Here is a 27,285-nt window from a genome sequence, read left to right on the forward strand (position 1 = left end):
CCAAATAAATTTGATAACTAGCTTTTCCAAGTCTGCAAAGTAGGTTGTTGGAATTTTGATTGGGATTGCATTGAATCTGTAGATGAGTTTGGGTAGAATTGACATCTTAATGACATTTAGCCTTCCTATCCATGAACATGGAATATTTTTCCATCTTTTAAGGTCCCCTTCTATTTCTTTTAGTAGAGTTATGTAGTTTTCTTTGTATAGGTCTTTTACATCTTTGGTTAAGTTTATTCCTAGGTACTTGATTTTTTTAGTTGCTATTGAAAATGGTATCTTTTTCTTGAGTGTCTCTTCAGTTTGTTCATTTCTAGCATATAGAAACATTACTGACTTATGTGCATTAATCTTGTATCCCGCTACTTTGCTAAATTTGTTTATTAGCTCTAGTAGGTGTATCGTTGATTTCTCAGGGTTTTCTAGATATAAGATCATATCATCTGCAAACAATGACAGTTTTACTTCTTCTTTTCCAATTTGGATGCCTTTTATTTCTTTGTCTTGCCGGATTGCCCTGGCTAGCACTTCCAGCACAATGTTGAATAACAGTGGTGACAGCGGGCATCCTTGTCTTGTTCCTGATCTTAGAGGGAAGGCTTTCAGTCTCTCACCATTGAGTACTATGCTGGCTGTGGGTTTTTCATATATGCTCTTTATCATGTTGAGGAAGTTTCCTTCAATTCCTACCTTTTGAAGTGTTTTTATCAAAAAGGGATGTTGGATTTTGTCAAATGCTTTTTCAGCATCTATTGAGATGATCAATTGATTTTTCCCTTTCGAGTTTTTAATGTGTTGTAATACATTGATTGTTTTTCTTATGTTGAACCATCCTTGCATGCCTGGAATGAACCCCACTTGGTCATGGTGTATGATTTTTTTAATGTGTCTTTGGATTCGATTTGCAAGTATTTTGTTGAGGATTTTTGCATCTATATTCATTAGGGAGATTGGCCGGTAGTTTTCCTTTTTTGTAGCATCTTTGCCTGGTTTTGGTATTAGATTGATGTTAGCTTCATAAAATGAGTTAGGTAGTGTTCCATTTTTTTCAATGTTTTGAAAGAGTTTGAGTAAGACTGGTGTCAGTTCTTTCTGGAAAGTTTGGTAGAATTCCCCTGTGAAGCCATCTGGCCCTGGGCATTTATTTGTGGGAAGATTTTTGATGACTGATTGGATCTCTTTGCTTGTGATGGGTTGGTTGAGGTCTTCTATTTCTTCTCTGGTCAGTCTAGGTTGTTCATATGTTTCCAGGAAATTGTCCATTTCTTCTACATTATCCAGTTTGTTGCCATACAGTTCTTCATAATATCCTCTTATAATTTTTTTAATTTCTTCAGGATCTGCAGTTATGTCACCTTTTTCATTTATTATTTTGTTTATATGGGTCTTCTCTCTTTTTGATTTTGTCAGTCTAGCTAGGGGCTTGTCAATCTTGTTGATCTTCTCAAAGAACCAACTTTTGGTGATATTTATCCTCTCTATTGTTTTTTTGTTCTCTATGTCATTTATTTCTGCTTTAATCCTTGTTATTTCTTTTCTTGTACTTGGTTTAGGATTGGTTTGCTGTTCATTTTCTAGCTTCTTCAGTTGATCCATTAGTTCTTTGATTTTGGCTCTTTCTTCCTTTTTAATATATGCATTTAGTGCTATAAATTTCCCCCTTAGCACTGGTTTTGCTGCATCCCATAGGTTTTGGTATGTTGTGTTCTCATTTTCATTCGTCTCTATATATTTAGCAATTTCTCTTGCTATTTCTTCTTTAACCCACTGATTGTTTAGGAGTGTGTTGTTTAACCTCCAGGTATTTGTGAATTTTCTAAGTCTCTGATGGTTATTGACTTCTAATTGTATTCCATTGTGGTCAGAGAATGTGCTTTGAATAATTTCAATCTTTTTAAATTTATTGAGGCTTGTTTTATGTCCCAGCATATGATCTATTCTGGAGAAAGTTCCATGAGCACTAGAAAAGTATGTGTATCCTGGTGATCTGGATGTCTGTTAAATCTAATTCATTTATCAGATTGTTTAGGTTTTCAATTTCCTTATTGGTCTTCTGTCTGGTTGCTCTATCTATAGGAGAGAGTGATGTGTTGAAGTCTCCCACAATTATTGTGGAAACATCAATTGCTTCCTTTAGTTTTGCCAGTGTTTCTCTCATGTATTTTGTGGCATCTTGGTTGGGTGCATAGACATTTACAATTGTTATTTCTTCTTGCTGAATTGCCCCTTTTATTAGTATGTAGTGGCCTTCTTTGTCTCTCAAAACATCCCTGCATTTGAAGTCTATTTTATCTGAGATTAATATTGCTACACCTGCTTTCTTTTGGCTGTAGCTTGCATGAAATATTTTTTTCCATCCTTTCACTTTCAGTTTCTTTGTGTCCCTGTGTCTAAGATGAGTCTCTTGTATGCAACATATTGATGGTTCATTTTTTTTGATCCATTCTGCGAATCTATATCTTTTAATTGGGGAGTTTAATCCATTTACATTCAACGTTAAAACCGTGAAGGCATTTCTTGAATCGGCCATCTTATCCTTTGGTTTATGTTTGCCATATTTTTCCCTCTCTCTATTAATATCCTTTATTGTACCCATACTGAATCTCTTTAGTACTGAACCTTTCTCCAAGTCTCTCTGTCCTGTCTTTGTTTCTCTGTCTGTAGGGATCCCTTTAGTATCTCCAGTAGGGCAGGTCTCTTGTTAGCAAATTCTCTCAGCATTTCTTTGTCTGTGAAATATTTAAGCTCTCCCTCAAATTTGAAGGAGAGCTTTGCTGGATAAAGTATTCTTGGCTGGAAATTCCTCTCACTCAGAATTTTAAATATATCGTGCCACTGCCTTCTTGCCTCCATGGTGGCTGTTGAGTAGTCACTACTTAGTCTTATGCTGTTTCCTTTGTATGTGGTGGATTGCTTTTCTCTTGCTGCTTTCAGAACTTGCTCCTTCTCTTCTATGTTTGACAGTGTGATCAGTATATGTCTCGGAGTGGGTTTTTTTGGATTTATTCTATTTGGAGTTCGCTGAGCATTTATGATTTGTGTATTTATGTTGTTTAGAAGATTTGGGAAGTTTTCCTCAACAATTTCTTTGAATACTCTTCCTAGACCTTTACCCTTTTCTTCCCCTTCTGGGACACCAATGAGTCTTATATTTGGACGTTTCATATTATCTATCATATCCCTGAGGTCCATTTCGAGTTTTTCAATTTTTTTCCCCATTCTTTCTTTTATGCTTTCATTTTCCATTCTGTCATCTTCCAGGTCACTGATTCGTTGTTCAACTTCCTCTAGTCTTGTACTATGAGTGTCCAGAATCTTTTTAATTTGGTCAACAGTTTCTTTAATTTCCATAAGATCATCCATTTTTTTATTTAGTCTTGCAATGTCTTCTTTATGCTCTTCTAGGGTCTTCTTGATTTCCTTCATATCCCGTACTGTGGTCTCATTGTTCATCTTTAGTTCTTTGAGTAGCTGCTCTAGGTGCTGTGTCTCTTCTGGTCTTTTGATTTGGGTGCTTGGGCTTGGGTTATCCATATCGTCTGGTTTTTTCATATGCTTTATAATTTTCTGTTGTTTTTGGCCTCGTGGCATTTGCTGAACTTGATAGGGTTCTTTTAGGGTTTGTAGACCTATTGAAGTCCTTATCTCTAATTTATCAGATCTACAGCTTCGTGGAGTACACTTTCTCTAACTAACCAGCAGGTGGTGTCCACGAGCCACCTGTTCTCCACAAGCCAGATCTCCCCTGCTTATCCTTTTTGGTGAGTGGGGGAGTGAGTCTTGTGGGGCCCAATTGGTGTACCAAGCTTGCGTGTGTAGTTGGTGTTGCCTGCCCTGTATGTGGGGCGTGTTTCTGGGCAGTCGGGGAGGGGGGGTGGCCCTAACAATCAAATCTCCCTGATGATCCTAGAGTTTTAAAGCTGCTGCAATAGTCTAATCCTTCAGTTCAGTCCTGCCACAGTTTGTCTCTGCCACTGACCCACAAGTCTTTGGTATTGGCGTATGGCTCCTGAGACTTGCAAGTGGGCCCCTCTTCCAGGCTGTGCACCCCGGGTCCTCTGTTGAGGGATGACTGTGCTATGTCACAGGTGAGTGCCGTCCCCCCAGGGCAGTTCTGGGCTGCTGGGCTGTGTAGGGAGGCTCCCAGTCTGCTCAAATGATGGCTGAATGGGGCTTTGTTAATTCACACTGCTCCACCTTCCCAGCTCTGGGACATTCAGCTGAGGTTGCAGGGAAGGCTAATGTCCACGCCCAGTTTTGTGGTGTGTGCCTGTTATTTGAAGCACTTCCGTCACACTGGGTTGTCTGGGGCAGCTCTGGGCTATGGGGCTGGCGATGGGCAGGAGTGTTTCCTGTCCACCAGGATGGTAGCTGTGAGCGGACACCCCCCTTTTCTTGGGAAGTTGTGTTGTTTAGTGAATTTTCTCAGCCACTGGATTATTGCCTTTTGTCTCAGAGCTCTCTTAGTTCTGCTCTTGACTTGACGTGCCCAAATTGCAATTCTTTGAAGCTTTCTGTATTGAGCTTCTTAGAGTAATTGTTTTAGAAAAAGCAAAAAGGATTTAAAAAAAAAAAAAAAAAAAAAAAACGGCCCTGCTCAGAGATCTAATGGGTTATTGAAATGCTAATAGACAAAGCAACCAGGGCCATTAAGGAAAGGTGCACAGGGCAGAGAGATCAGCTTTGCTTCGGGATTTGCATATGCGCCTCAAGGCCTGAGCTCCGCCCTTCCCCTTTCTGTGTTCACCAGAACTCCAAAAATCCTCTGCTTTTATTTTGGAGTTTTTCGTGTTGTTTTTTTTCTATGCCTGTCTCCTCTCTGCTGGGCTGGCTGCTCTCAGATTCTCTGGTGTCTGGTCTCAGTCTATCTATGGTTGGAGTTTGAATCAGTAGAATGAGTTTTCGATAAGAGCAGCCACTGCAGTTCTCCCTTCTTCCCGGAGCTGACAGCCCCTCCTCCCCCGGGACTGAGCCTGGCAGGGAGGGGCGCGGGTCCCCTGGCCGCAAAAACTTACAGATTTCGCTGATCTCAGCAGTTCCACGTTTTCATGAGTGTTGTATGAAGTATGCCCAAAGACAGATTGCTCTGTGGTGTCCAGTCCACGCAGTTCCTGGCTTTTTACCTACTTTCCTGGAGGAGTAACTAAAACTTACAGCTCACCAGTCTGCCATCTTGCCCCGCCTCCTGCTTTATCTTTTAAAAGTCCCAGCACTCCCGACCTCTCCTTTCTACTGTCAGGGGAATTGCACCTCACGTGAAGCTCATTCTTGCAAGGCTGCATTGGCGGTGGCTGTGCAATCATATTTCTTCTGCAGAGTCCCTAAATTGCCCTTAAAGTGTGTTTTCCTCACCAGTTCTCCCTCCAGCATTGGAAGAGGTCCTGAGTAGCAGAGGAAATAAGGGACTCCTGTATAAGGGCCTATGGAATAGAAAGTGCTGATCGTGAAACATTGGAGCCATGAGCATTGCAGGGAGATGCTTGCACTGCCAGAGGCAGGGGGAACCCAAGTAGACAAAGCAACAGCTCTGCCTCCTACCTGCACAATACCTTTTGGCAGGTTATTTAATCTCTCTGTACTTTGGTGTTCCCAAGTAGGAAATTGGAACAATGCTGGGACCTACTTCCTACAGTGGTTGTGAGGATTAAATGAGAAAGTCCTTGTAAAGCTGCTCTTAGCACAGTGCCTGGTACAAAGTACATGCTCAATAACATTTAGGTTCTATCACCACCATCATCATCACCATCATCACCATAACCACCATCACCACCATCACCATCATCATCATCATCATCATCACCATCATCACCATCATCATCATCATCACCATCATCACCATCATCACCACCACCATCATCACCATTGTTATCATCACCACCACCATAATCATCACCATTGTCACCATCATCACCATCCTCACCATCACATCACCACCATCATCACCATTATCACCATCACCATCATCACCATCATCATCACCATCATCACCACCACCATCATCACCAGCATCATCACCACCATCATCACCATTGTTATCATCACCACCACCATAATCATCACCATTGTCACCATAATCACCATCCTTACCATCACATCACCACCATCATCACCATCATCACCATCACCACCACCACCATCACCACCACCATCATCACCATCATCATCACCGTCATCACCACCACCATCATCACCATCATCATCACCATCATCACCATCACCATCCTCATCAGCACCTCTTCCTGGGCTTGTGTTCATCTCGTGGGATGTTGGGTAGAATCACCCACTCTGTTCACATTGTAATTTTGTCTCTCTTGGCTTTCTGTTTGTTTTTCCTGTGGGCTTTTCCTTGGATGGAGTAGGTTAAGTGTGGGTGGGATGTGTCTCCATTGATCTGGTGGAACTTGTGGTGGAAGCACAGGCTGATGAGGCCCTGGGTGGATGGGTTCTGTGGCCGCTGGCTCTCCAGCATCACAGTGGGCTGTGGATGGACTGTGGGCTGAGGGGCTTTCTCAGTGAATTACCATGGCCTTCTGGGAAGGGCTGTCATGAGCTGTGGCTCTCTTTGCAGAGGGCTAAGGAGCTCTCTCAGGTTGCCAAGATGGGCCTGCAGGGGCAGGTGAGGTGGGCGAGCCCCCCCATCCCCAGCTAGCAGTACACCAGGAAGTGGGAAGTGGGGTGAAAGGAAGGGAGTTGACCTTCCTCTCTGTGCCAGGAGCTGCACATGCATTGCTCACTTAATCCTACCTGCTGCCAGGTAGGTGTTATCCTGTGTGCTTCCTAGATGAGGGCACAGAGACTCAGTGTCCTGCCCAAGGTCACACAGCTAAAAGGAGCGAGATCCTGGATTTACTCCACCCTCTGTCTTTTCCTTCATGTCTGTCCAGCCTCCTAGTTTGGGAACTTTCCAAAAACAGTTTGGGTTGCTCATGCATCTGGAAGCAGCCCTCCCAGTGAGAGGAGATGGCACTTGTCCTCCAGGTGGCACTCCCTGACCCCAGGGGCCTCTTCCATGCCCCGCCGCACTCCTGGGCTTGCTCCGTCATGACCCTTATCACGCTGTGTGGTCAGACCTCGATGGAGCTCCCCGAGGGCAGGTGCCAGGTCTGAGTCCTCTCTGCCTTCTCAGCAGTGTTTGCAGGGTGCCCCAGCGAGTGGAGTGGCAGTGGGAGGTGCCCAGTGCGTGTTTATTAGATGAAGGGAAGGAGGATGAAAGAGATGGCTGATTTTCGACTAACGGAGCCGGGAAATGCCCATGTGGGGGTCAGACCCATTTCAAGCCCACGAGGCTGAGAATCAGAGGACGTGGGCTCCAGGCTCCTAAACGAACGCTGTGAGCTCGGGACGTGCATTCACCCCGCAGATTCCTCTGGATGCCGGGAGAGCGTCACCTGCCAGCTACCTTGCGGCGTCGAGTGAAGAGCCGGAAAGAGCATGGATGCGAAGGCCATTTAAAGACGGGGAAAAGGCTCAACAAATGTCGGTCACATTTCAGCATAAACTATCCCTGGCAGCAGTGATCCAGGCTTCTAGCTGTCTGAGAGGTGGGCCAGGAAGAGCCAGGTGGGGGGTTAGTTAGCAAGGGGCTTGCGCTGGCCATCTGTGGATACTCATTTTACCCTGGTTTGTGTGTACTGCTTGCATCTGCTCGTCTTCCGGAGGAGACGGGAGTCTCAACCCCCTTGCTCATGAATTCCCCTTAGAGGGGCCTTGGCTCCATGGCAACCAGCTGCTTGTCAAAGCTGGGCCTTAGCTGGCCCCTGAGGTGGAGAGGGGCAGGGCCCTATGAGCCCTCACCTGGGTGGGCTCCAGGTGGACAGAAGGTGCCTGGTGAGAAACCCCATGGCAGAGGACATGTGCTGGAGGGTGGAGAGCCCACATGGGCAGTGGGCACGTGGCAGAGGGTGTCCTGGCAGAGCTTGGGCTCTGAAATCCAGCTGATTGGGCCCCACATTCCTGCCCTGACCCTGTGGGATCTGCAAGTCATTTCATTTCTTTGTGCCTCGGTTTCCCTACGGATAAAACAGGGACACAAGAACTGCTCTGAAAGAACCGTTATGAGGACCAAGCAAGAGGACGACACTCCATCGAAACCAGCTCCTCATGCCCTGTGGGCTCCTTGACGGCCAGGAACTTGTGCTCCTTCCCTGACCCTGCTGGGGAGATGAATAATAACTAATAAATCATAGTGGCATTTACTGAGGACATCTTTGGGCCAGGCACTATTTTGAGAGCTTTATGTCCATTGCCAACTCTAATCCCATGAGGTATTGTTTTTATCCCCATTTCACAGATGAGGAAGTGGAGGCCAGGGCTGTTAGTGACCTGCCCAGGGGCAGGCAGCTGTCAAGCCAGGAACTGATCCCTGACGGCCTGGCTCTACCTGTGCTGTAGATGCCATGCTCCGCTCCTCTGTAGATACCGGTCAGTGACTCAATAATTTATCTTTATTGGCATCGACACCTGGCTTAGGCCTGAGCTCAGTACAGGGCTGGGGAGTGAGATGAGACCCTGTGGACAGAAGTGCATGGTGGAAGGGGTGGGGACAGAGGACAGGGCAGGGGAAGGAGGACTCTGGAGTTTGGGATGGGAGGTGGACCAGGGTCACGGTGTATCACAGAGTCTGCCAGGTGCTGCCCTCCTCTCCCGGGGCAGCTGGTGGCCCAGACAGGAGCTTGTCAGAGTTGAAAACGGACAACTTGAGCAGAAGAGGGACTCCCAAGAGGGCCCCTGGAAAGAAGTGAGGTGCTGGCCAATGGCCATCCCCAAGGGTGGGTGCAGCCTGAGATTTTAAACATTAAAATGCTAGAAGCTGTTGAAAATGAAAACTTGCAAAACCAGGTGCTCCCCTTCAGGGTCTTGATCTGGAAATGAGGGAAGTTTGGGGGCCTGTGAGGGTGGCACCCAGGACGCCGGGCATCTGTGCAGTCCTACGCAGGGTTTTGAACATGGCAGGTGTGTGATATTCCAGAAGGAGAACCCAGAACCATCAGTGCATTTTCAGAGGAGCTGTGACCCTGGGTAACTGTGCTAGCCTCCAAGCTATCCCCTTTCAAAAGACCCCAGGAGCCCCCCATCACCTTCAGGATCACGTCCAAGCTCCAGACCACAGCGCTCGAGGCCTCTGCTGCCCTGGCTCAGCACCCTCTCCCTGCACCCCATGCTGTTCTCTCTGCTCCAGCTGCGTGTGCCTCGTTGTCCCCAACTGGGTCTGATTCAGCTCTAAGCCACAGCCCCTGGCTGCGGGCTGTGAAAGGCTTGGAGAGCAAGTGAATAAATGAATGAATGACTGTAAGAAGTTATCTGCTCCATCGCCCATGGGAAGTGGAAACTTCTGGCCAAAGGGACCACCTCCAAGTGGCAATGCTGTACAGTGGGGTATAGAAATCGGGCACACTGGGAAACGAGGGAGAGGGCCCCACCCCAGGTATGTGTGCAACGGAGATAAAATCATCACAAAAGCTAACATGTATTGAATGCTCATTGTACATCTTAAATAGGAGCTTATTACATCCCCACAACAAGCTTCTGAGGGAGTAGAATATAGATTCTCATTCTGCAGATGAGGAAACTGAAGCAAGAAGGTAAAGTAACTTGTCTAGTGAAGTGAAAGGAGCAGGATCCGAAGGGCACACGTTTAACCACCACCCTGAAGGGCCCCTTGGTTAAAACAACAGGATCTGGGAGTCAAGGTGTGAGGTATGAGGGGGCTGGGAATGAGAAGATCTTTTATTTGCTTCATATTCACAAAGCTTTTCCTGCACTGGGAGGTAGCAGGTAGCCAGGTCAGGGAAATGCGTCCTGTCCCCAGCCCCGTGGTTCCGAGAAGTCATGTGCCAGGCAAGGGCAAGATGTTTGGAAGCCAGGTCCCTGGAGGAATGAATGGCTGCTGCAAGGGTAAACCGTGACCAGGTAAAGAGTTTGGGGTTTCTGTTAACACCAGAGAAACAAGGGTCCTGGATGAAAGGAAGTGAAAAATGACTGTGGTTTGCAAGATAAGCATGGCCAATCTGCAGACCTGCCCAGAGGCTTTCAGTGAGTGCCACCTGTGCACCTGCCACCTGCACACAGGTGCAGACAGTGACGATAAAGGACACCAAACTGCTCCAGCAGAGGACGGCTCAGGGGGCTGTGGCCCGGCCTGGAGGCTCAGGCAGACGACTGTCGGTGTCCGGCCGTGGTCCCAGAGCTGAGAGCCACGCTGCAGGTGACCTGAGGGTTGGAAATGCCCGGCTGTTCCTGCCAACCTCTCTGCCCAGGCAGCGTGGGTAGAGCGACCCCTGGTGGCAGAGGCACGCACAGGCAGCCTCTTGCTCGCCTCCTCTGTTGGTGCAGATCTGCTACTGCACGTTTGTTACTCACCCTGGCAGTGAGTGAAAGCTCTAAAAACAATGTCAATACTTTATAAATTTCAAAATAGGCAAAAGCTACGAGCATATGCATAATATACATAGAAATACAAAAGGCCAGTGCCCTTAGTTATAAAATAAATAAGCACAACCTCAAGATTCTATGTTCTTCTGTATGTATTTGTCAAACATTAAAAGTACCTGCTGTTGAGGAAGTTGTGGGAAAGGGGAAGGGCTCGAGAAGGGTTGTTGGAAATATATGCGGGCACGTCCTTTCGGGAGGGCAGACCGGTTATCAGTGTCAAATGCCTTAGAAACATCTGTGCTTGTGACTCGGCCATTTGACTTCCAAGGGCATATCCAAAGGATGTAATCGTAAGAGTGCACAATAGTTATGTACGGTCACGTCTGTATCAGCATTGTCTGTAGTTTGTAAAAATTAGGAACAACCTATTGGTTTGGTATTTTAAGGCCCACCTTGTATTGGAGGATGTTAGCCAGACTTTAAAATCCTACTGCAAAAGAACTGAAGGGGAACTGATCTCCAACGTTAAATGAAAAAATACACAAAGCAAAAACTGAAATTTTGTATAAACCAAATTTTGCCATAATTTAAATGTATATGCATAGGAAAAACACCTGGAAGGATCTAGTCTAACATGTTAATGTGTTTGTGTCCACTATCATTGTATTCTCATTATTCTCTTCTTCTTGCTTATTGTTATCTTTCAAAAGAATTACATATTGAAACTAAAACCAGACCAAGTTACAGGCAGATGTTTCCCTGAGTGTGGAAAACCCAGAAAGACTGACAGGCTGAGCCGGGTGGTGTGCGAAGGGGAAGAGAAAGTTCTGGATAAGGTTAAAAGACCCATGTTCTGGTCCATTCTCCCACCACTTTGCTGTGTGACCTTGGATAAGTCGCTCTCCCTCTCTGAGTATTAGTTTCATCACCTATGAAATGATGGACTAAGCCAGACTGTAGGCAAAATTTCAGTATAGCATTGCTGATGGGGACCTCCCCACTGATGTTGGCTCCCTGAGGGCAGGGACCTGCGTGTGTGTGATCCGTTGCTGTGTCCCCGGCTCCCAGAATAGGGCCTGCCACAGAGTTGAATTGAACTGACATCTACCTTGGTTTTGTAATAAAATCCAGATAGTGACAAGGGTGGCCATTGCTGCCTTCTTAAGATGTGGGTAGTGGCCTTGGCCACTGCCATCCCCAGCCTTTCTTTTTCTTTTGATCTATTCCTTTCTCTTTCCTTTGACTTCTCTTTCTTGATCTCACTTCTTTGAATTTCTGTCCTTGCTCTTCCTTTCTCCATCCTATTCCCATACTCTCCTTCTCTTTCTTTCACTTTCTTTCTCTTCTCTCTCTCTCTCTCTTTTTTTCCTTCTCTCTCTCTTTCATTTTCTCCTCATCTTGTTACAATGGTGATTTTAAGCTGCTGACAGAGATGTTTGGCTCCTATCAGGTGGGAACCAAATGGAAAAAGAGTCAGGTAAAGAGGGGCTGGGTCAGTCTGAATGCAGAGCTGGGGCCTTAGAACAAAATGCCAGTGCCCAGGCCCCACTGGTTCCTATTGGTTAGGGGTGCAGCTCTTGCACTGGGACTTGTTAATAAGCTCCTAGGTGATTCTCAGGTGTGGCCAGGGTTGAGAGCCCTTGGTTTGTGTAGAGAAATGGACATAACACAGATGAACAGAAGGTGACACACCTGGAGGGCAGGAGGAGCCGAGGGTGGGGAACAGGGTTTCGGTTTGGGAGTTAAGGACCTGGCCTTCAGCCGAGCCCGGAAGGGGAGTGGGTGAGCAGGCAGAGGGGGCCTGGCACAGGCTCTGAGTGTGCCAAGGCCTGAGGCAGGAGGGAGAACGGCCCATCCGAGGGGCAGGGAGGCGGAGGCAGGGGGGCGTGGCGAGGCCGGGTGGGGGTTTGTCTTTCACTGCAGCTGTAGGTGCCAAAGGGCAGAAACGGGAGAGCAGCCTGACCCCATTCCCATTTCTCCATCACTTGATGCTGGGTGGAGCTCGGGAGGGAGAGACAGGAACGAGGTGCAGGGGAAGCTTTGCTGAGAAGGCGGCAGATGATGACTGAGCTCCAGGGAGAGGCAGGGAGAGGGTGGCCAGGCAGGGGCCGGCCAGGGGGCCTGCGCAGGGTGAGGGTGACGGAGGGCAGCATCCGACGGCCCCTGGGGCCTGATTTTGGCATCTGAATTGGATCTCCTGGCTAGAGGGGAGCCAAGGGAGGCTGAGTAGGTTGGAGGGTGCATTTTAGGGAGGTCTCCTGAGCAGCAACGAGAAGGATGGGGGAGAACAGGAGGACCAGCCAGGAGCCCGGTGCAGGGGTCTGCTCAGAGAAGGTGGGGGCTGGGGAGCAGGTGCGGCAGGGACAGGCTTTTACTTGCCTCTGTTTCCCCCTTGCCCAGAACAGTGCCTGGCACTGTAGGAGCTTAACAAATGTTTGTCGACTAAATGCTCCTGGAAGTCTGAAAAGCCTGCCTTTCTGCAGATTCTAGCTACCCACCCCACCATCAAATGTTTACTGCATGCCAGGGTAAGGGGAGGGCACAGGCAAAAATGAAGCTAAGCCCCCTCCCTAAAGGAGCCCCCCAGGGCAGTGGGGGAGCGGGGTGAGTGAGCAAGCGATACCGGCTGGAACACGGTTACACAGGCAGCCCGGGGCCGTGGGAACCCAGAGGAGACCTGTTCCCGAGCTGGGGCCCAGGGGTGAGGCCCCCCCAAGGAGGTGACCCAAAGCCCTCTGTGGACGGTGGGTTATAGCTGATGCTTTTCCCTGCCCTGCCACACCCTTACCCCAGGTTCTCTAAATGAAGATCTGTAGGAAGTCGTTTAGCTTCTGGAAGCTTCTCACTGGGACTCTGCCTTTAAGGGGGAGGCGGAGGGAGGGGCGCTGCTCAGCACCCCCTGGTGGTAGCGTTTGGAACTTGTCGACAGTTGAGGGAAAGGACTGTCCAGGCTGGTGGGGTCCCCACTCCCCTGGCAGGATGCAGGGGATGGAGAGGGGTGGGGAGCTCCCATGTTAACTGCAGGGCGTCCAGCTCCATCTTTGCCGGACAGACAGACTCCTCTGGGGACTGAATGCTGCTTCTTGTTTCCTAATGATCGGGATCTGTGTGCTAATAGGAGCAGTTTGGCCTGGTGGCCCAAGGGCGCTGGACAGGAGCCTTGCCGTGGATGGGAGAGCGCCAGCCCCGGCCCTGGCTCCCTGGCTCACTGGGAGGGGCCCGTGGGAAGGACACTGAGGAGCACGCTTTAGCCACTGCTGCTCACCGCTCCCGTGATTTCTTTTTTCTTCCTCAAGGGTGCTCTGGACTGTGCTCAGGATGACTTCCTGCCCCTTCCAAGAGAGGAGGCACCAGCTCCCTGTGGAAGCCACGGCCAGCAGCAAGCCTCCATCCCACCCAGTGAGGCCCCGGGAGAGAGCATCTCAGCAGGTGTGTGGGCTTCTCCGTGCTGGAAGGGTGGGGACGCTTGGATGGAGCCCACCGGGGGTCAGGGGCTGTGGCTGGGTGAGCTCGCTTAGTTCTCATGATGTCCTGAGGATGCCTGGGGGTGGTCTCCCCCATGCAGCAGGTGGGCAACCGAGGCCCAGAGAGGTGCTCAATGTCACACAGCTAGCAAAGGACAGAGCTGGGGTTAGAGTCTGCAACCCCCCAAGGGGGCCTCTGACTTAGGTTCACCTGGGTATTTAGACTCATGCAACCACTTCAGGACCCCTTGGCACTGGGAAGGGTGCCAGCAGGGCACAGCAGGCTCAGTGGGAGCATCTTCGCAGATGATCATGCAGTGACCAGGAGCTAGTCTATCTCCCCACGCCCTGCCCAGGTGACAGCTCAGGTGCAAGGGGATGAGACACACCTGCCAGGTACAGGGGCTTAGAACCCCTGGTCCCTAACTAGTCCCTAATGGAAACCAGTGTCACTTACGAGAGTCTCAGGCCCGGCTTCCAGCATCCCCTAGGGAGAGGCCCAGTTATAAGACCCACTGCATGCAGGGAAGCTGCAAAACCATGGTCACCCACTGGGCTTCATGGCTATTTACAGTCCTCCGAGCCCACAGGCAGCTCTGAATGAGAAGCCAGTGTCATTTATACCTGAAGCAGTGTTGCTGAGTATCACAGCTGGTGCTCCTCCTTTGTCCCATTTCCAGGGGAGCAGGGCTTCAACCCTAACCAAGGTCAAATTTGTCCTTGGAGAGGGAGGATGGATTTGCTAACCTCTAACCGCAAGTCTTTCTGGCTGTGAAGCGTAAGCATTCGTTTCTTCATCTGCACGCTGGGCAGGTGAGGGCACTGAAGCTTAGAGAGTGGATCTGGCGAGTGGCTGAGATCTGTGGTCAGACAGATGTGGCTTTGGAATGGGATTCCACTACCTATCAGTTGATGGTCACTGCACACTTCCAAGCCTTAGTTTCCCCATCTGACAGAGGGGTGTGGTCACAGGCCGTCTTTGAGAGCTGCTAAGTCAGGGTGAAATGCTGTTGTATTTTAATAACAGGTCACACACTTAGGTGCTAGTGGCAATCGTTGTGAGCTTCTCGGAGGGTCTCTTTAACCCTGAGGTCCGTCACTTCCCAGGCCAGCCGTCCGAGGGGTCCTGTACCCAGAGCTGCTTTGGGGCTGGACAAGGCCCCTCTGTCTGGGTGCCAGGCCTGGAGACCACAGGCGAGCTCCTGAGAGCCCTCGCAGGACCTGAGCGAGAACAGGTGAGGCCACCTGCAGATCATCAGCTGGTCTGATCAGCCCTGGGTGTGCACGGACAGGTGGGTACCACGCTGGAGGGGCAGAAGAGGGAAAGCAGCTCAGGAGGACAGTTCTAGAAATGGCCAAGTGGAAGGTCTGAGGAGATGGAATGACCCAAAAACTGGGGCAGTCAGGGCTGCAGGAGAGGAAGGGAGCCCCAACTGTGTGCCTGGGCCACTTGACCTTCTTTGTCTCTTGAGACTCCCACCTGTCCCGTTCCAGAGGAGGAAGACGAGGCTCTAAGAGCTGCTGTGATCCCAAGGCCACGAGCCTGGGAGGTGGCCCCAGAGCTCAGCCTGCATCACACGTCCCCAGTGAGGCAGGAGCCCAGGGTCCCCACTGACCTGCACTGGTTTCTAAGCTTCTATTTCTCTCTAAAGAACAAAGATGCGCATGGACTAAAGCCAAGCCTGCTAGCCCCAAGCTGGCTCTGTGGTTCCAAACCCGGTTGTTTCATTTGTTCCTGCCGCATTCCAAACCCCCTTGCATGTGCTTCCCCGCGTTTGTGAAAAAGAAAGGGCTGGGCACGGACTGTGGGCGGGGCTTGGAGGAAAAGCCTCCACTCAACAGCGGGAGCCCAACCAGACAGACAGGAAAGCAGGGTTGGGCAGGGGGCAGGGCGGGCGGGGAGCCCAGCACAGCCGTGCAAAGGCCCAGGGGTGGGGCTGGGTCACATGACGTCCCACGCCTGAGCCTGTGACGTCACACGTGTGCACGAGCTTTGTGAACCCGGGGAGTGGGGGGGAGAAATCATCATCATTAGTGATGACTTGCCACGTGGCCAGTGATGGTGCAGTCCTCTCTTTCTTGTTTCCTCTGGGGGGTGAAGGGAGGAAATACTCACTGTCTGAATTTCTGAAATCTGAGCGGAGGACGCTGTCAGGTGCTAGTAGTGTATTCACACGTACTCTGTTTGTGAGCCTCGGATGTCAGGTGTCGCAGTCTGCTAGGGCTGCTGTGGCAACTGCCACACACTGGTTGGACCTAAACAACAGGAATTTATTTTCTCATGGTTTTGGAGGCTACAATTCTGTTATCAAAGTGTCGGCAGGCCCAGGCTTTCTCTGATCTGCAGGTAGCTGCAGGATTCTGGTGCCAGCTTGTCTGCAGGTCCATCCATCAGTCTCTGCCTCCTACTGGGCGTCTGTCTCCTACTGCTTCTGTGTCCAAATTTGCTCTTCCTACTGGGACTCTGCTTGTATTGGATTAAGGCCCCCCAGTCCACCTTAACTAATAGGCTCTTCGGAGGTCCTCCTCACAGGTGGGGTTGTCCCCCAGGACTGGGTCCTGGGACTTGAACATGTCTTTGATTGACACATAATTCAATCCATAACTTTAGGGAAATCAGAATAATAGCTAACAACATGGTTTTAAGTATTTTTTGGGGGGGGGGGCACATGCATTTAATCCTTTTACTGGCCTTTTAGGACAGATGATGTTTTATCCCACTTTACAGAGGAGGAACCGAGGTGCACAGGGGCTAAGTGGCTGACTCAGGGCCACAACGCCAGGAGGTGGGCTGCTGGGGGCTCTCTGCTCTGCCCCCTAAAGGAAGCCCCTCCCACACCTCAGGCAACCCTGCTGCCCCCAACCCTGAACTGTGATGCATTTTACTGGCTCCCAGAAGCCCCTTCGAGGCCACCAGCCGCAGGTCCCCAGGTTACTGATGGGAAACAGGCTCCACACTGCCCGCTGCCAGGGAGCAGAAGTAGGGCCTGGAGCCTCGTCCCTGGAGGCACTATGAAGAAGAGACTGTAGGGCCAGTAGACAGACAGGGGTGCCCAGAGGCCGGGGGAGGCCTTTGTGAGGAAGTAACATTTGAATCCAAATGTCAGTGAGGCAAAGGACTGAATCTTGAGGATCCCTAGAGACAGGAAGTTCCAAGCAGAGGAAGGAGCAGGTGCAAAGGCCCCGGGGTGGTGACAGGTTTGGCCTGTGTGGGGAAGAGCCAGAGGTCTGCATGGCCAGGTGAGGACATCCGAAAAGAACTCCAGGAGATGAGGCCCAGGAGGCAGGAAGGGGTAAGTGAAGGAAGGGAGCTGCTTCACATCTGCTTTCCTCTTTCCATCCGTAGCTTTCTCTAGCTGTGCCCAGCTTGGATGAGCAGATTCTTCTCCTGGTCTGCGGCTGCCCCCCTGGACAGGACATGGATGGGACAGTCCGCCCCATGGACCTGGCCTACACGTCAGAGCGGAGTCCTGCAGCCACCCCGGCTCTGGAGCCCCTTGCCCTGATGCAGATGTCCACACTGTCTCTCTGGGGGCTGGCCTGGGACCCTGCTGTCCTGCCTCTGCAGCCTCTCTGGGAGGTGTCCCCAGAAGAACCCCAAATCCAAGAGGGGCTTGTCTCCCAAGCCACAGCACAGCCTGGCTGGGACTGTTACCGGACAACGAGCTGCACAGTCTCCCTCCACCAGAAATTTCCTGAGAATGGGCCCAGGGGCCTGGAAGAGACTTTGACAGAGGGAGTTAGAGCCCCAGGGTGGAGAGCAGAGAAGCCGGAGGAGAAGAGAATTGGGGTCAGGAAGGAGGAAAGCCTCGGTGACAAGTGCTGGCTGAGTCTGGAAAGCCGGGAGGACCGGAGCCTGGAGAATGGTGCGAGGGCCCCAGAGGGCGAGCGGAATGGGGACGGGGCTTCAGAAACTCGGGCTGCTGCCTTCTGCCCCTGGCCCAGGCATGAGCTTCCAGCGCCCCTTTTGCAGGAGACCTCAGTGGCCAAGGAGGACCCCGAAGCCCTAAGCAGGAGGAGAAGGCGGGAAGCATGCATCTGGGGCCTCACGGGAGCACATTCATCAGAGAAGGAGGAGGAGGTCCTCCCAGCCACCTTCCCCAGGGACCGTGGGGCCAAAGGGCCACCACCAACAGACTGTCAGTTCTTCATAGAGCAAGACAGAGCCGTCAGGAGAAGAGTTAAGGACCAGGAGGCAAAGCAGCACCTGGGGTTGGAAATGGCTGTGCTTCTGCTAGAAGCAAGCCCCATGGACCAAGGGCAAGACAGGGAGGAGGAGAAGGTGTGGCACCAAGAAGGGGCCAGCCTGGGTCCCAGGGGTGTCCTGGAGGAGCCTGATGTCGAGGGATGTGACAACAAGGAGACGTGGTTCTCAGTGGAAGAGGGGGGCTGGCCACTGTCCCCTGGACTGTCCGTATCAGCTGAGGGTGGTGAACCTGCCGATATGCCATGGGCTCCGAGCCAAGGAAATGACGGGTATGCACCCAGAATAGATGACTTTGAAAAGGAGATGGAGGCTTGTTTCGAGCAGATAACTATCCTGAAGCTTGGGAATGGGGGTCGCGGATGGAAAATGCCCCCGCTGGCAGGAGAGAATTGGAGCTTTGCTCTGAAATGGCACGGCCATGAGAATGCTTATTCTAAGGATGTTTTCGCAAACCATGTTTCGGATATTCGTTCTGCCGAGGAGGCAGAGCTCAAGGATCTTGGAAAGACCGAGGCCCTGGGGCCCAGAGGAGATGTTCCAGGGATGGAGCCCCATTTGGGTGAAGTGAGCCCAGGCTCTCCAGCCAGACCCTCCGAGCTTCCCCAACCACTGGGAGCCCTAGAAAGAGTAAGGAGAAGGTTTAGACAGCTCATTGCTGAACTGAGAGAAGAGAGAAGCAAAGCTTTACTTGACAATGCCAAACTTCGGGGAGATCAAGAGAGATGCCACAAAAAAGTACGCACTCTGGAAAAAGAGAGAGAGAGAAACGTGAAAAAGATATCCACCCTTGAACAGGAGCAGGGCAGGCTGGCCGGGGACGCGACCCACTTAAAGAGGGAGGTGGACCAGTATTTGCAGCTCATTTCTGACCTTGAAGACTGCAACGGGAAAAGTTACAGCAAAATTTCGGAGCTGGAAGAGGAAAACGAAAAACTGAAAGGGAATCTGGGCCAGATCCAGAAAGCAATGTCTGAGAACTTTCGGAAATCCAAGGGGGTGATGGAGCGCATCACGCAGGAAAATGCAGAGCTCAAGGCGCTGGTTTCAGAGCTGGCCGTCGGTTACAAAGAGCTGATAAAGGATATCGTGTTGGGAATCGAGGACATGATCCGGGGCCTGAGGGGGGAGAATGGACACCTCTTACGCAGGATTTGTGTTCTGGAAAGGGAAGTTGCACTGGAGGTGAGCGCAGATGTGGGGCGTTTGGCGAAAGGACAGAAGCACCTCCAGGATGAAACTAAGACGACTTTGTTAGCCTCCCTAGACAAGGCGGTGCAGGTGCCTCAACTTTCAGAGCAACTGAGTACAAGAGCCCCAGGGCCGTCTCTGCAGGAGGACTCAGCTCTGGCTGGAGAGCAGACGTGCCCTTCCTTATGCAAGGAAAATTCCAGACACCCAGCTGATTCTATGACTCCATCACTGATCTGGAGAAACGCTGAAGTATCCAATGCCCTGCAAGAAAATGCCAATGGAGCAGGAGTCAACCAAGTGCATTTGGGAAAAGAGGAGAAAAGAGCATGTTGTTCTGCGGAGCAAGGGCAGCCTCTGTGGTCCCCAAGCCAGGACCCCCAGGTACGTTGGCTCTGAGTAGCTGCTGTTCTAATGCTGTTGGACTCTTCTATTGTTTTACTTCTATTACTATTCTAATGTTTCACCTGTTGACTCATTTAATCCAATCAACAGGTCCAATTTTTCATCCCCACCTAGCGGATGAGAAAACAGACACAGAGAAATTAAGAGGTTTGCCCTCATGGGTGGGGCTGGGACTCGAACCAGGGCAGTCCTGTTCAGCCTCTCCACTCCCACCTGCCATGGAAGGCTCGAGCCTGCCCCCTGCTGAGTCCAGCAAGCTGGCGTCTGGTGGAGCATGGAGGGGTGGGGGAGGGGGTGCTTATGCTTTAAAATCAGAGCCTGAATTTAGGACCTAAGAGTCTTTCAAGGAACTCAAGTTGTAATTGTGCACATCGGGGTTTGAACAGTACAATGGAGAGAGTAGTGGGCTTTCAGGCTCAACAAACAGGGTTTGAACCCCAGTTCTGCACTCGCTAGTTTGTCACTTTGAGCAAAGGTACAGACCTTTCTGAGTTAGTTTCTGTTTCATCTGTGCATGATATTCGACTTTTAGAACCTCTTTAGTAAAATGGAAATCTCTCTCTCTGTCTACCTACCTCTTACCTACCTACCTGCCTACCTACCTATGTATCATCTATCATCTCTATCATCTGTCAATCTATCTATCCTATCTATCTACCTTCCTACCTATCATCTATCATCTCTATTTATTGCCTATCATCTATTGATCTGTCATCTCTATCTACCTGCTGATATATACTATATTTATCTACCTACCTACCTACATACCTACCTACCTATCATCTTGTCTATCTCTATCATCTATCATATCTATAAACCGTCTATCTACCTATCATTTATCACCTATATTTATCATCTGTCTACCATCTATCATCTCTATATATCTATCTACTTGCCTGTATCTTATCTATCTCTACCAATAATCATATATCATCTTTCTATCCATCTATCAATCTATCATCTTTATATATCTACCTGCCTATATCATCTATCTTATCCATCTATCTATCGATCCATTAATCATCTATATCTGTCTATTTTCTATTATATCTATCTGTACTGATATATAGCATTTTTCTATATCACCTATTCATCTCTATCCATATTTATTTGTCTACGTGTGTCTTAATCACACCTATCATGAATCTGCCTACATCTGTCTATCTTTCTATTTAAAAATGACACACACACACACACACACACACACAAATACCAAGCACATTGGTGCCAGGCATCCATTCATTCAGCAAACATTTAGACATTCACTGAAGGCCAACTATGCACCAGGCACTGTCTTGGGTCCTGGGGAGTTTGAACAAAAGGTCTCTGTCCTCAGTAAGCTTCCAATCTAATGACGGGAGACAGCAAACACATGAACAAAGAGAAACTGTATTCTGCCAGAAAGTGGTAAGTGCAAAGGAAGCAGTGAGCAGGGTGAGGCTAAATGGTGAGGACGTGGTTGGGGAAGGCATGTCAATGAGATGAACTTTAAAATCTTTTTTTATGATTAGGATTTTTCAAATCAATGTGTGGCCTAAATACGGTAGATCATAGGTATAAACCCCGATGAATTTTTACATGCATTAACACCCATGTGTCCACAATCCAGATCTATATGTAAAGGATATCCCTCGCCCCAGGAGCCCCTTTGCAGTCAGCCCACCCCACACCACCCCACCCCACTCTTTTACCACCTGTTCTTGAACATCATATAAATGCCATCACTGGGTATACTCTCTGCATGTCTTATTTCTTTCGTTCAGCATAACGGTTTTGAAACCATGTTGTATAACTAGTTTGGTCTGTTTCATTATATGAATTCATTATATGAATCTACTGCAATTTACTTAACCATTTCCTGTCGAGAGACTTTTGGATTGTTTCTAGTTTTGGCTGTCATGAATTAGATTGTTATGAACATTCTGGTACACATCTTTTTGTGGACATTTGCCCTTATTTCTCTTGGGTAAATACCTAAGAGTGGAATGACGAGGTCACAGGGTGGGCATACACTTAGCTGTAGTGGATCCAGGCACACAGTCTTCCCAAGTGTTGAACCAAATCCACTCCCGCCAGCAACGCGTGAGCCTTCCAGTTATTCCACGTCCTCGCCAACGCTTGGTAATGTTGGTCATCCAAGTCTTAGTCATTCTGTGTATGACATCTCATCGTGGCTTTGTGTTGTGTTTCCTCTTATGAGTAATAATATTGAGTATCTTCTCATGTACTTATTTGTCACTTGCATATCTTCTTTTGTGAAATGCATGTCTGTTTCTTTTTGTCCATTAGTAAATTGTGTTTTTTTCTTATTGATTTGCAGGGGTTCTTTATATATTTTAGATACAAGTCCACTGTCAGATATATGTATTGCAGATTTCCTCTTCCAGTCTGTGGTTTGCTTATTCACTTTCTTAATGATGTCTTTTTGATGTATAAAATAAATTTCCTCTTTCACAATTCTTTGGAAGAATTTGTGTAAAATTGATATCATTTGTTCCAAAAATATTTCGAAGAATTCAACAGTGAAGATATATGACCTATCTGAGGTCAATTATGAATTAAATTCTTTAATAAATATAGGACTTTTCAGATTTTCTATGTTTTCTTTTATCAGTTCTGGTAAGTTACAGATGTTTAACATTGAGTCTTTGTATTCATATTCCCACCCTCCCCCCATCCCCAATTATATCACTCATTTCAAGGGACCAACTTTTGGTTTTGTTCACTTTCTTTCTTGTATGTATGTTTTCTATTTCTTTTATTTCTGCTTGTGTCTTTATTTTCTTCCCTCCACTTTCTTTTCTTTTACTTTTTATTCAATTTTATTGAGGTATATTCACATACCACACAATCATCCATGGTGTACAATCAACTGTTCATAGCACCATCATAAAATTGTGCATTCATTACCCCAATCTATTTTTGGAACATTTTCCTTGTACCAGAAAAAGTAAAAATAAAAAAAGAACACCGAAATCATCCCCACCTCCAACTCTATTTTTCGTTTAGTTTTTGTCCCCATTTTTCTACTCATCCATCCATACACTGGCTAAAGGGAGTGTGATCCACAAGGCTTTCACAGTCACACTGTCACCCCTTGTAGGCTACATTGTTATACAATCGTCTTCAAGAGTCAAGGCTACTGGGTTGGAGTTTGATAGTTTCAGGTATTTACTTCTAGCTATTCCAATGCATTAAAACCTAAAAAGGGTTATCTATATATATAGTGCATAAGAATGCCCACCCGAGTGATGTCTAGGCTCCATCTGGAATCTCTCAGCCACTGAAACTTTATTTTGTTTCATCTTGCATCCACCTTTTGGTCAAGAAGATGTTTTCAATCCCACAATGTTGGGTCCAGATTCATCCTTGGGAGTCATATCCTGCATTGCCAGGGAGATTTACACCCCTGGGAGTCAGGTCCCACGTAGGGGTGAGGGCAGTGAGTTCACCTGCCAAGTTGGCAAGGAAGCCCAACACCTCTGCATTTTCCCTAGCTCCCTAGCTCCTTAAGGGGCCCTGCATATATATTTTTATTCTCTGCCCAAATATACTTTGATATATTGCCTTTGTTACATTTAATGGAAGCATATTACAATGTTACTGTTGGCCATAGGTGCCAGTTTGCTTTGATTATATTTTTTCCCCAATACCATCTCCTTTCCAACACTTTGCAGTGTTGACATTCATTTGTTCTCCCAAATGCAAGAACAATTTTATATTTGTACATTTAGTCACAATCATTGACCACTCCAGTTTTTGCTGTTTAAGTCCTAGTCTTTATCTTCTATCTTTACCTCAGGTGTCATTCATGCCCCAGCCCACCTCTTTCAGCTTTGCTCATCTTTGTTCAGTGTACTTACAATATTGTGCTACCGTTACACAGTATTATGCTATCTGTTTCTGGATCTATACAATCAATTCTGCTGAACATTCTGTAGTTCTTCAGCATCAAATGCCCAATCTCTACCTTCTTTCTATCTCCTGGTAGCCTGTGTTATCAGCTTTTAACTCTCAAAGTTTGCTCATTAATGATACTTCATATTAGTGAGACCATACAGTGTTTGTCCTTTTGTTTCTGGCTAACTTCACTCAACATAATGTCCTCAAGGTTCATCCACATTATTATATGTTCCATGTCTTTGTTCTGTCTTACAGCTGCATAATATTCCATCATGTGTATATACCACAGTTTGTTTATGCACTCATTAGTTGATGGACCCTTGGACTGTTCCCATCTCTCAGCTATTGTGAATAATGCCGTAATAAACATTGGTTTATAAATGTCCATTTGTGTCTTAACTTTCCCTTCCTCTGAGTATATATATATATACTCAGTAATATAGATATACCTAGTAATGGAATAGCTGGGTCATATGGCAAATCTATATTTAGCTTCCTGAGGAATCTCCATACTGTCTTCCAGAGTGGTTGTATTCCCACCAACAGTGAATAAGTTGAGCACTGTAGCTTTGTAATATGCTTCAAAGTCAGGTAGTGTGAGACCTCCCACTTTGTTCCTCTTTCTCAGGATATTTTTGGCTATTGGGGGCAACTTGCCCTTCCAAATAAATTTGATTATTGGTTTTTCCATTTCTGCAAAGTAAGTTGTTGGGATTTTAATTGGTATTGCATTGAATCTATAAATCATTTTAGGTAGAACTGACATCTAAATTATATTTAGTCTTCCAATCCATGAACACGGTATGTTCTTCCATTTTTTAAGGTCCTGTTCGATTTTTTTTAGCAGTTTCTTGTAGTTTCCTGTGTGTAGGTCTTTTGTGGCTTTTTAAAATTTATTCCTAAATACTTGCTTCTTTTGGTTGCTGTTGTAAATGGAATTTTTTTCTTGATTTCTTCCTCTTGTTGCACTTACTTGTGTATGTTGCTCTTGTAGCCTGCCACTTTGCTATATTTGTTGATTAGTTTAATAGCTTTGCTGTAGATTTCTCTAGATTTTCTACATATAGAATCATGTCATCTGCAAAGAGTGTAAGTTTTACTTCTTCCTCTCCAATTTGGCTGCCTTTTATTTCTTTTTCTTGTCTAATTGCTCTAGCTAGAACTTCCAGCACAATGTTGAATAACAGTGGTGACAGTGGGCATCCCTGTCTTGTTCCTGATCTTAGAAGGAAGGCTTTCAGCCTTTCCCCATTGAGTATGATGTTAGCTGTAGGTTTTTCATATATTGCCTTTTTCATATTGAGAAAATTCCCTTCTATTCCTATCCTTTGAAATGTTTTATTAGGAAAGGATGTTGAATTTGTCAAATGCCTATTCTGCATCGATTGAGATGATCATGTGGTTCTTCTGCTTTGGTTTATTGATGTGGTGAATTACATTAATTGATTTTCTTGTGTTGAACCAGCCTTGCATACCTTCAATAAACCCCACCTGGTCGTGGTGTATAATTCTCTTAATGTGCTGCCGGATTTGCTTTGCAAGTATTTTGTTGAGGATTTTTGCATCTATATTCATTAAAGAGATTGGTCTATAATTTTCTTTTTTTGTAGTATCTTGGTCTGATTTTGGTATTAAGGTCATATTAGCTTCATAGAATGAGTTGGGTAGCTTTCCCTCCTCTTCAATTTTTTTGAAGAGTTTGAGCAGGATTGGTACTAATTCTTTCTTGAATGCTTGGTAGAATTCACATGTGAAGCTATCTGGTCCTGGGCTTTTCTTTATTGGGAGCTTCTTGATGACTGACTCAATCCCTTTACTTGTGATTGGTTTGTTGAGGTCATCTGTTTCTTCTTGAGTCAATGTTGGTTGTTTATGCTTTTCTAGGAAGTTGTCCGTTTCATCTAAGTTGTCTAGTTTATTGGCATATAGTTGCTTGTAGTATCTTCTCATTATGTCTCCTTTCCTGTTTCTGATTTCATTTATTTGCATCCTCTCTCTCTCTCTCTCTCTCTCTCTCTCTTTTTTTTTTTTTTTTTTTTTTTTTTTTTTTTTTTGGTTAGCCTAGCCAGGGGTCCATCAGTTTTGTTGATTTTCTCAAAGAACCGACTTCTGGTTTTGTTGATTCTCTCTATTGTTTTCCTGTTCTCAATTTCATTTATATCTGCTCTAATCTTGGTTGTTTCTTTCCTTCTGTTTGCTTTGGGGTTACTTTGCCATTCTTTCTCTAGTTATGCCTGGTGAACAGTTAATTCCTCAATTTTTGCCCTCTCTTCTCCTTTAATATAGGCATTTAGGGCAATAAATTTCCCTCTCAGCACCACCTTTGCTGCATCCCATAAGTTTTGATATGTTGTGTTTTCATTGTCATTTGCCTTGAGGTATTTACTAATTTCTCTTGTAATTTCTTCCTTTACCCACTGGTTTTTAAGAATGTGTTGTTTAGCCTCCATATATTTGTGAATTTTATAGTCTTCTGCCTGTTATTTATTTCCAACTTCATTCCATTATGATCCAAGAAAGTGTTTTTTATAATATCAGTATTTTTAAAGTTGTTGAGACTTGCTTTGTGACCCAACATGTGGTCTATCCTAGAGAATGTTCCATGAGCACTTGAGAAAAATGTGTATCCTGCTGTTGTGGGGTGTAGTGTTCTATAAGTGTCTGTCAAGTCTAGTTCATTTATCATACAATTCAACATCTCTGTTTCCTTATTTATCCTCTGTCTAGATATTCTATCCATTGATGATAGAGGTGTGTCAAAGTCTCCAACTATTATTGAAAGGTATCTACTTCTCCTTTCAGTGTTCTCAGTGTTTGCCTAATGAATTTTGGAGCACTCTGGCTTGGTTCATAAATATTTATGATTGTATGTTTTCTTGATGAATTGACCCTTTTATTAATATACAGTGTCCTTCTTTGTCTCTTTTAATTGTTTTACTTTTGAAGTCTAATTGTGCTGATATTAATATAGCTACTCCTGCTTTTTTCTGGTTGCTGTTTGCATGAAATATCTTTTTCCAACCTTTCACTTTCAGCCTATTTTTGTCCTTGCATCTAAAGTGAGTTTCTTGTAGACAGCATATAGATGGGTCCTGTTTTTTAATCCATTCTTCCAGTCTGTGTCTTTTTATTGGGGAGTTTAATCCATTTACATCTAGTGTTATTGCTGTAAGGGCAGTACTTTCTACTACCATTTTGTGTTTTTGGATTTTATATGTCATGTCTTATTTTTTCATCTCTCTCGTTTTACCCTTCCTGATAATTTTCATTTCTACACTCTTCTCCAAACCTCTCTCTCCTGTCTTTTCCTATCAGCCTATAGCACTCCCTTTAGTATTTCTTGTAGTGCCAGTCTCTTATTCACAAACTCTTTCAGTGTCTGTTTGTCTGAATATATTTTAATCTCTCCCTCATTTTTTTTTTTTTTTGGCTTTTATAAAGGGGATTTATTAGGCTACAAATTTACAGCTATTAAAATGTCCAAACTAAGGCATCAAGAGGTTACCTTCACTGAAGGAAGGTCATTGGCGTCTGGAACACCTCTGTCAGCTGGGAAGGCATGTGGACGGCATCTGCTGGTCCTTTGCTCTCGGGTTGCATTTCAAAATGGCTTTCTCCAAAATGTCTCTGTGCTCTGTCTCTCTTAGCTTCTCTTACTTCACTGCTTGGTTCTCCTGGGGCATCTCTCTAAGCATCTGGTTAGCTTCTCAGGGGCAAACTCTGGGCTTCATCTCTTAGCTTAGCATC

The 27,285-nt window shown here is 46.8% G+C and overlaps 1 protein-coding gene across 8 annotated transcripts in view; it reads left to right on the plus strand.

Annotated features, from left to right (window-relative positions):
- Nucleotides 1-27,285, plus strand: part of LOC119529209 (dihydropyrimidinase-related protein 1) — a 256,553-nt gene that overhangs the window by 20,945 nt on the left and 208,323 nt on the right. For 5 of the 8 annotated variants that reach the window (XM_037829366.1, XM_037829368.1, XM_037829367.1 and 2 more), the window contains 3 exons: nt 13,668-13,800; nt 14,943-15,070; nt 17,182-19,614. In XM_037829366.1, the coding sequence (XP_037685294.1) occupies nt 13,668-13,800; nt 14,943-15,070; nt 17,182-19,614 (2,694 nt within the window). Of the gene's footprint in view, nt 1-8,388; nt 8,422-13,667; nt 13,801-14,942; nt 15,071-17,181; nt 19,615-27,285 lie in introns of those variants that run through there. The other 3 variants (XM_037829369.1, XM_037829370.1, XM_037829371.1) reach the window with 2 other exon arrangements.

The sequence above is a fragment of the Choloepus didactylus genome, chromosome 3, assembly GCF_015220235.1.
Source record: "Choloepus didactylus isolate mChoDid1 chromosome 3, mChoDid1.pri, whole genome shotgun sequence".
NCBI classification, from domain to species: Eukaryota; Metazoa; Chordata; class Mammalia; order Pilosa; family Megalonychidae; genus Choloepus; species Choloepus didactylus.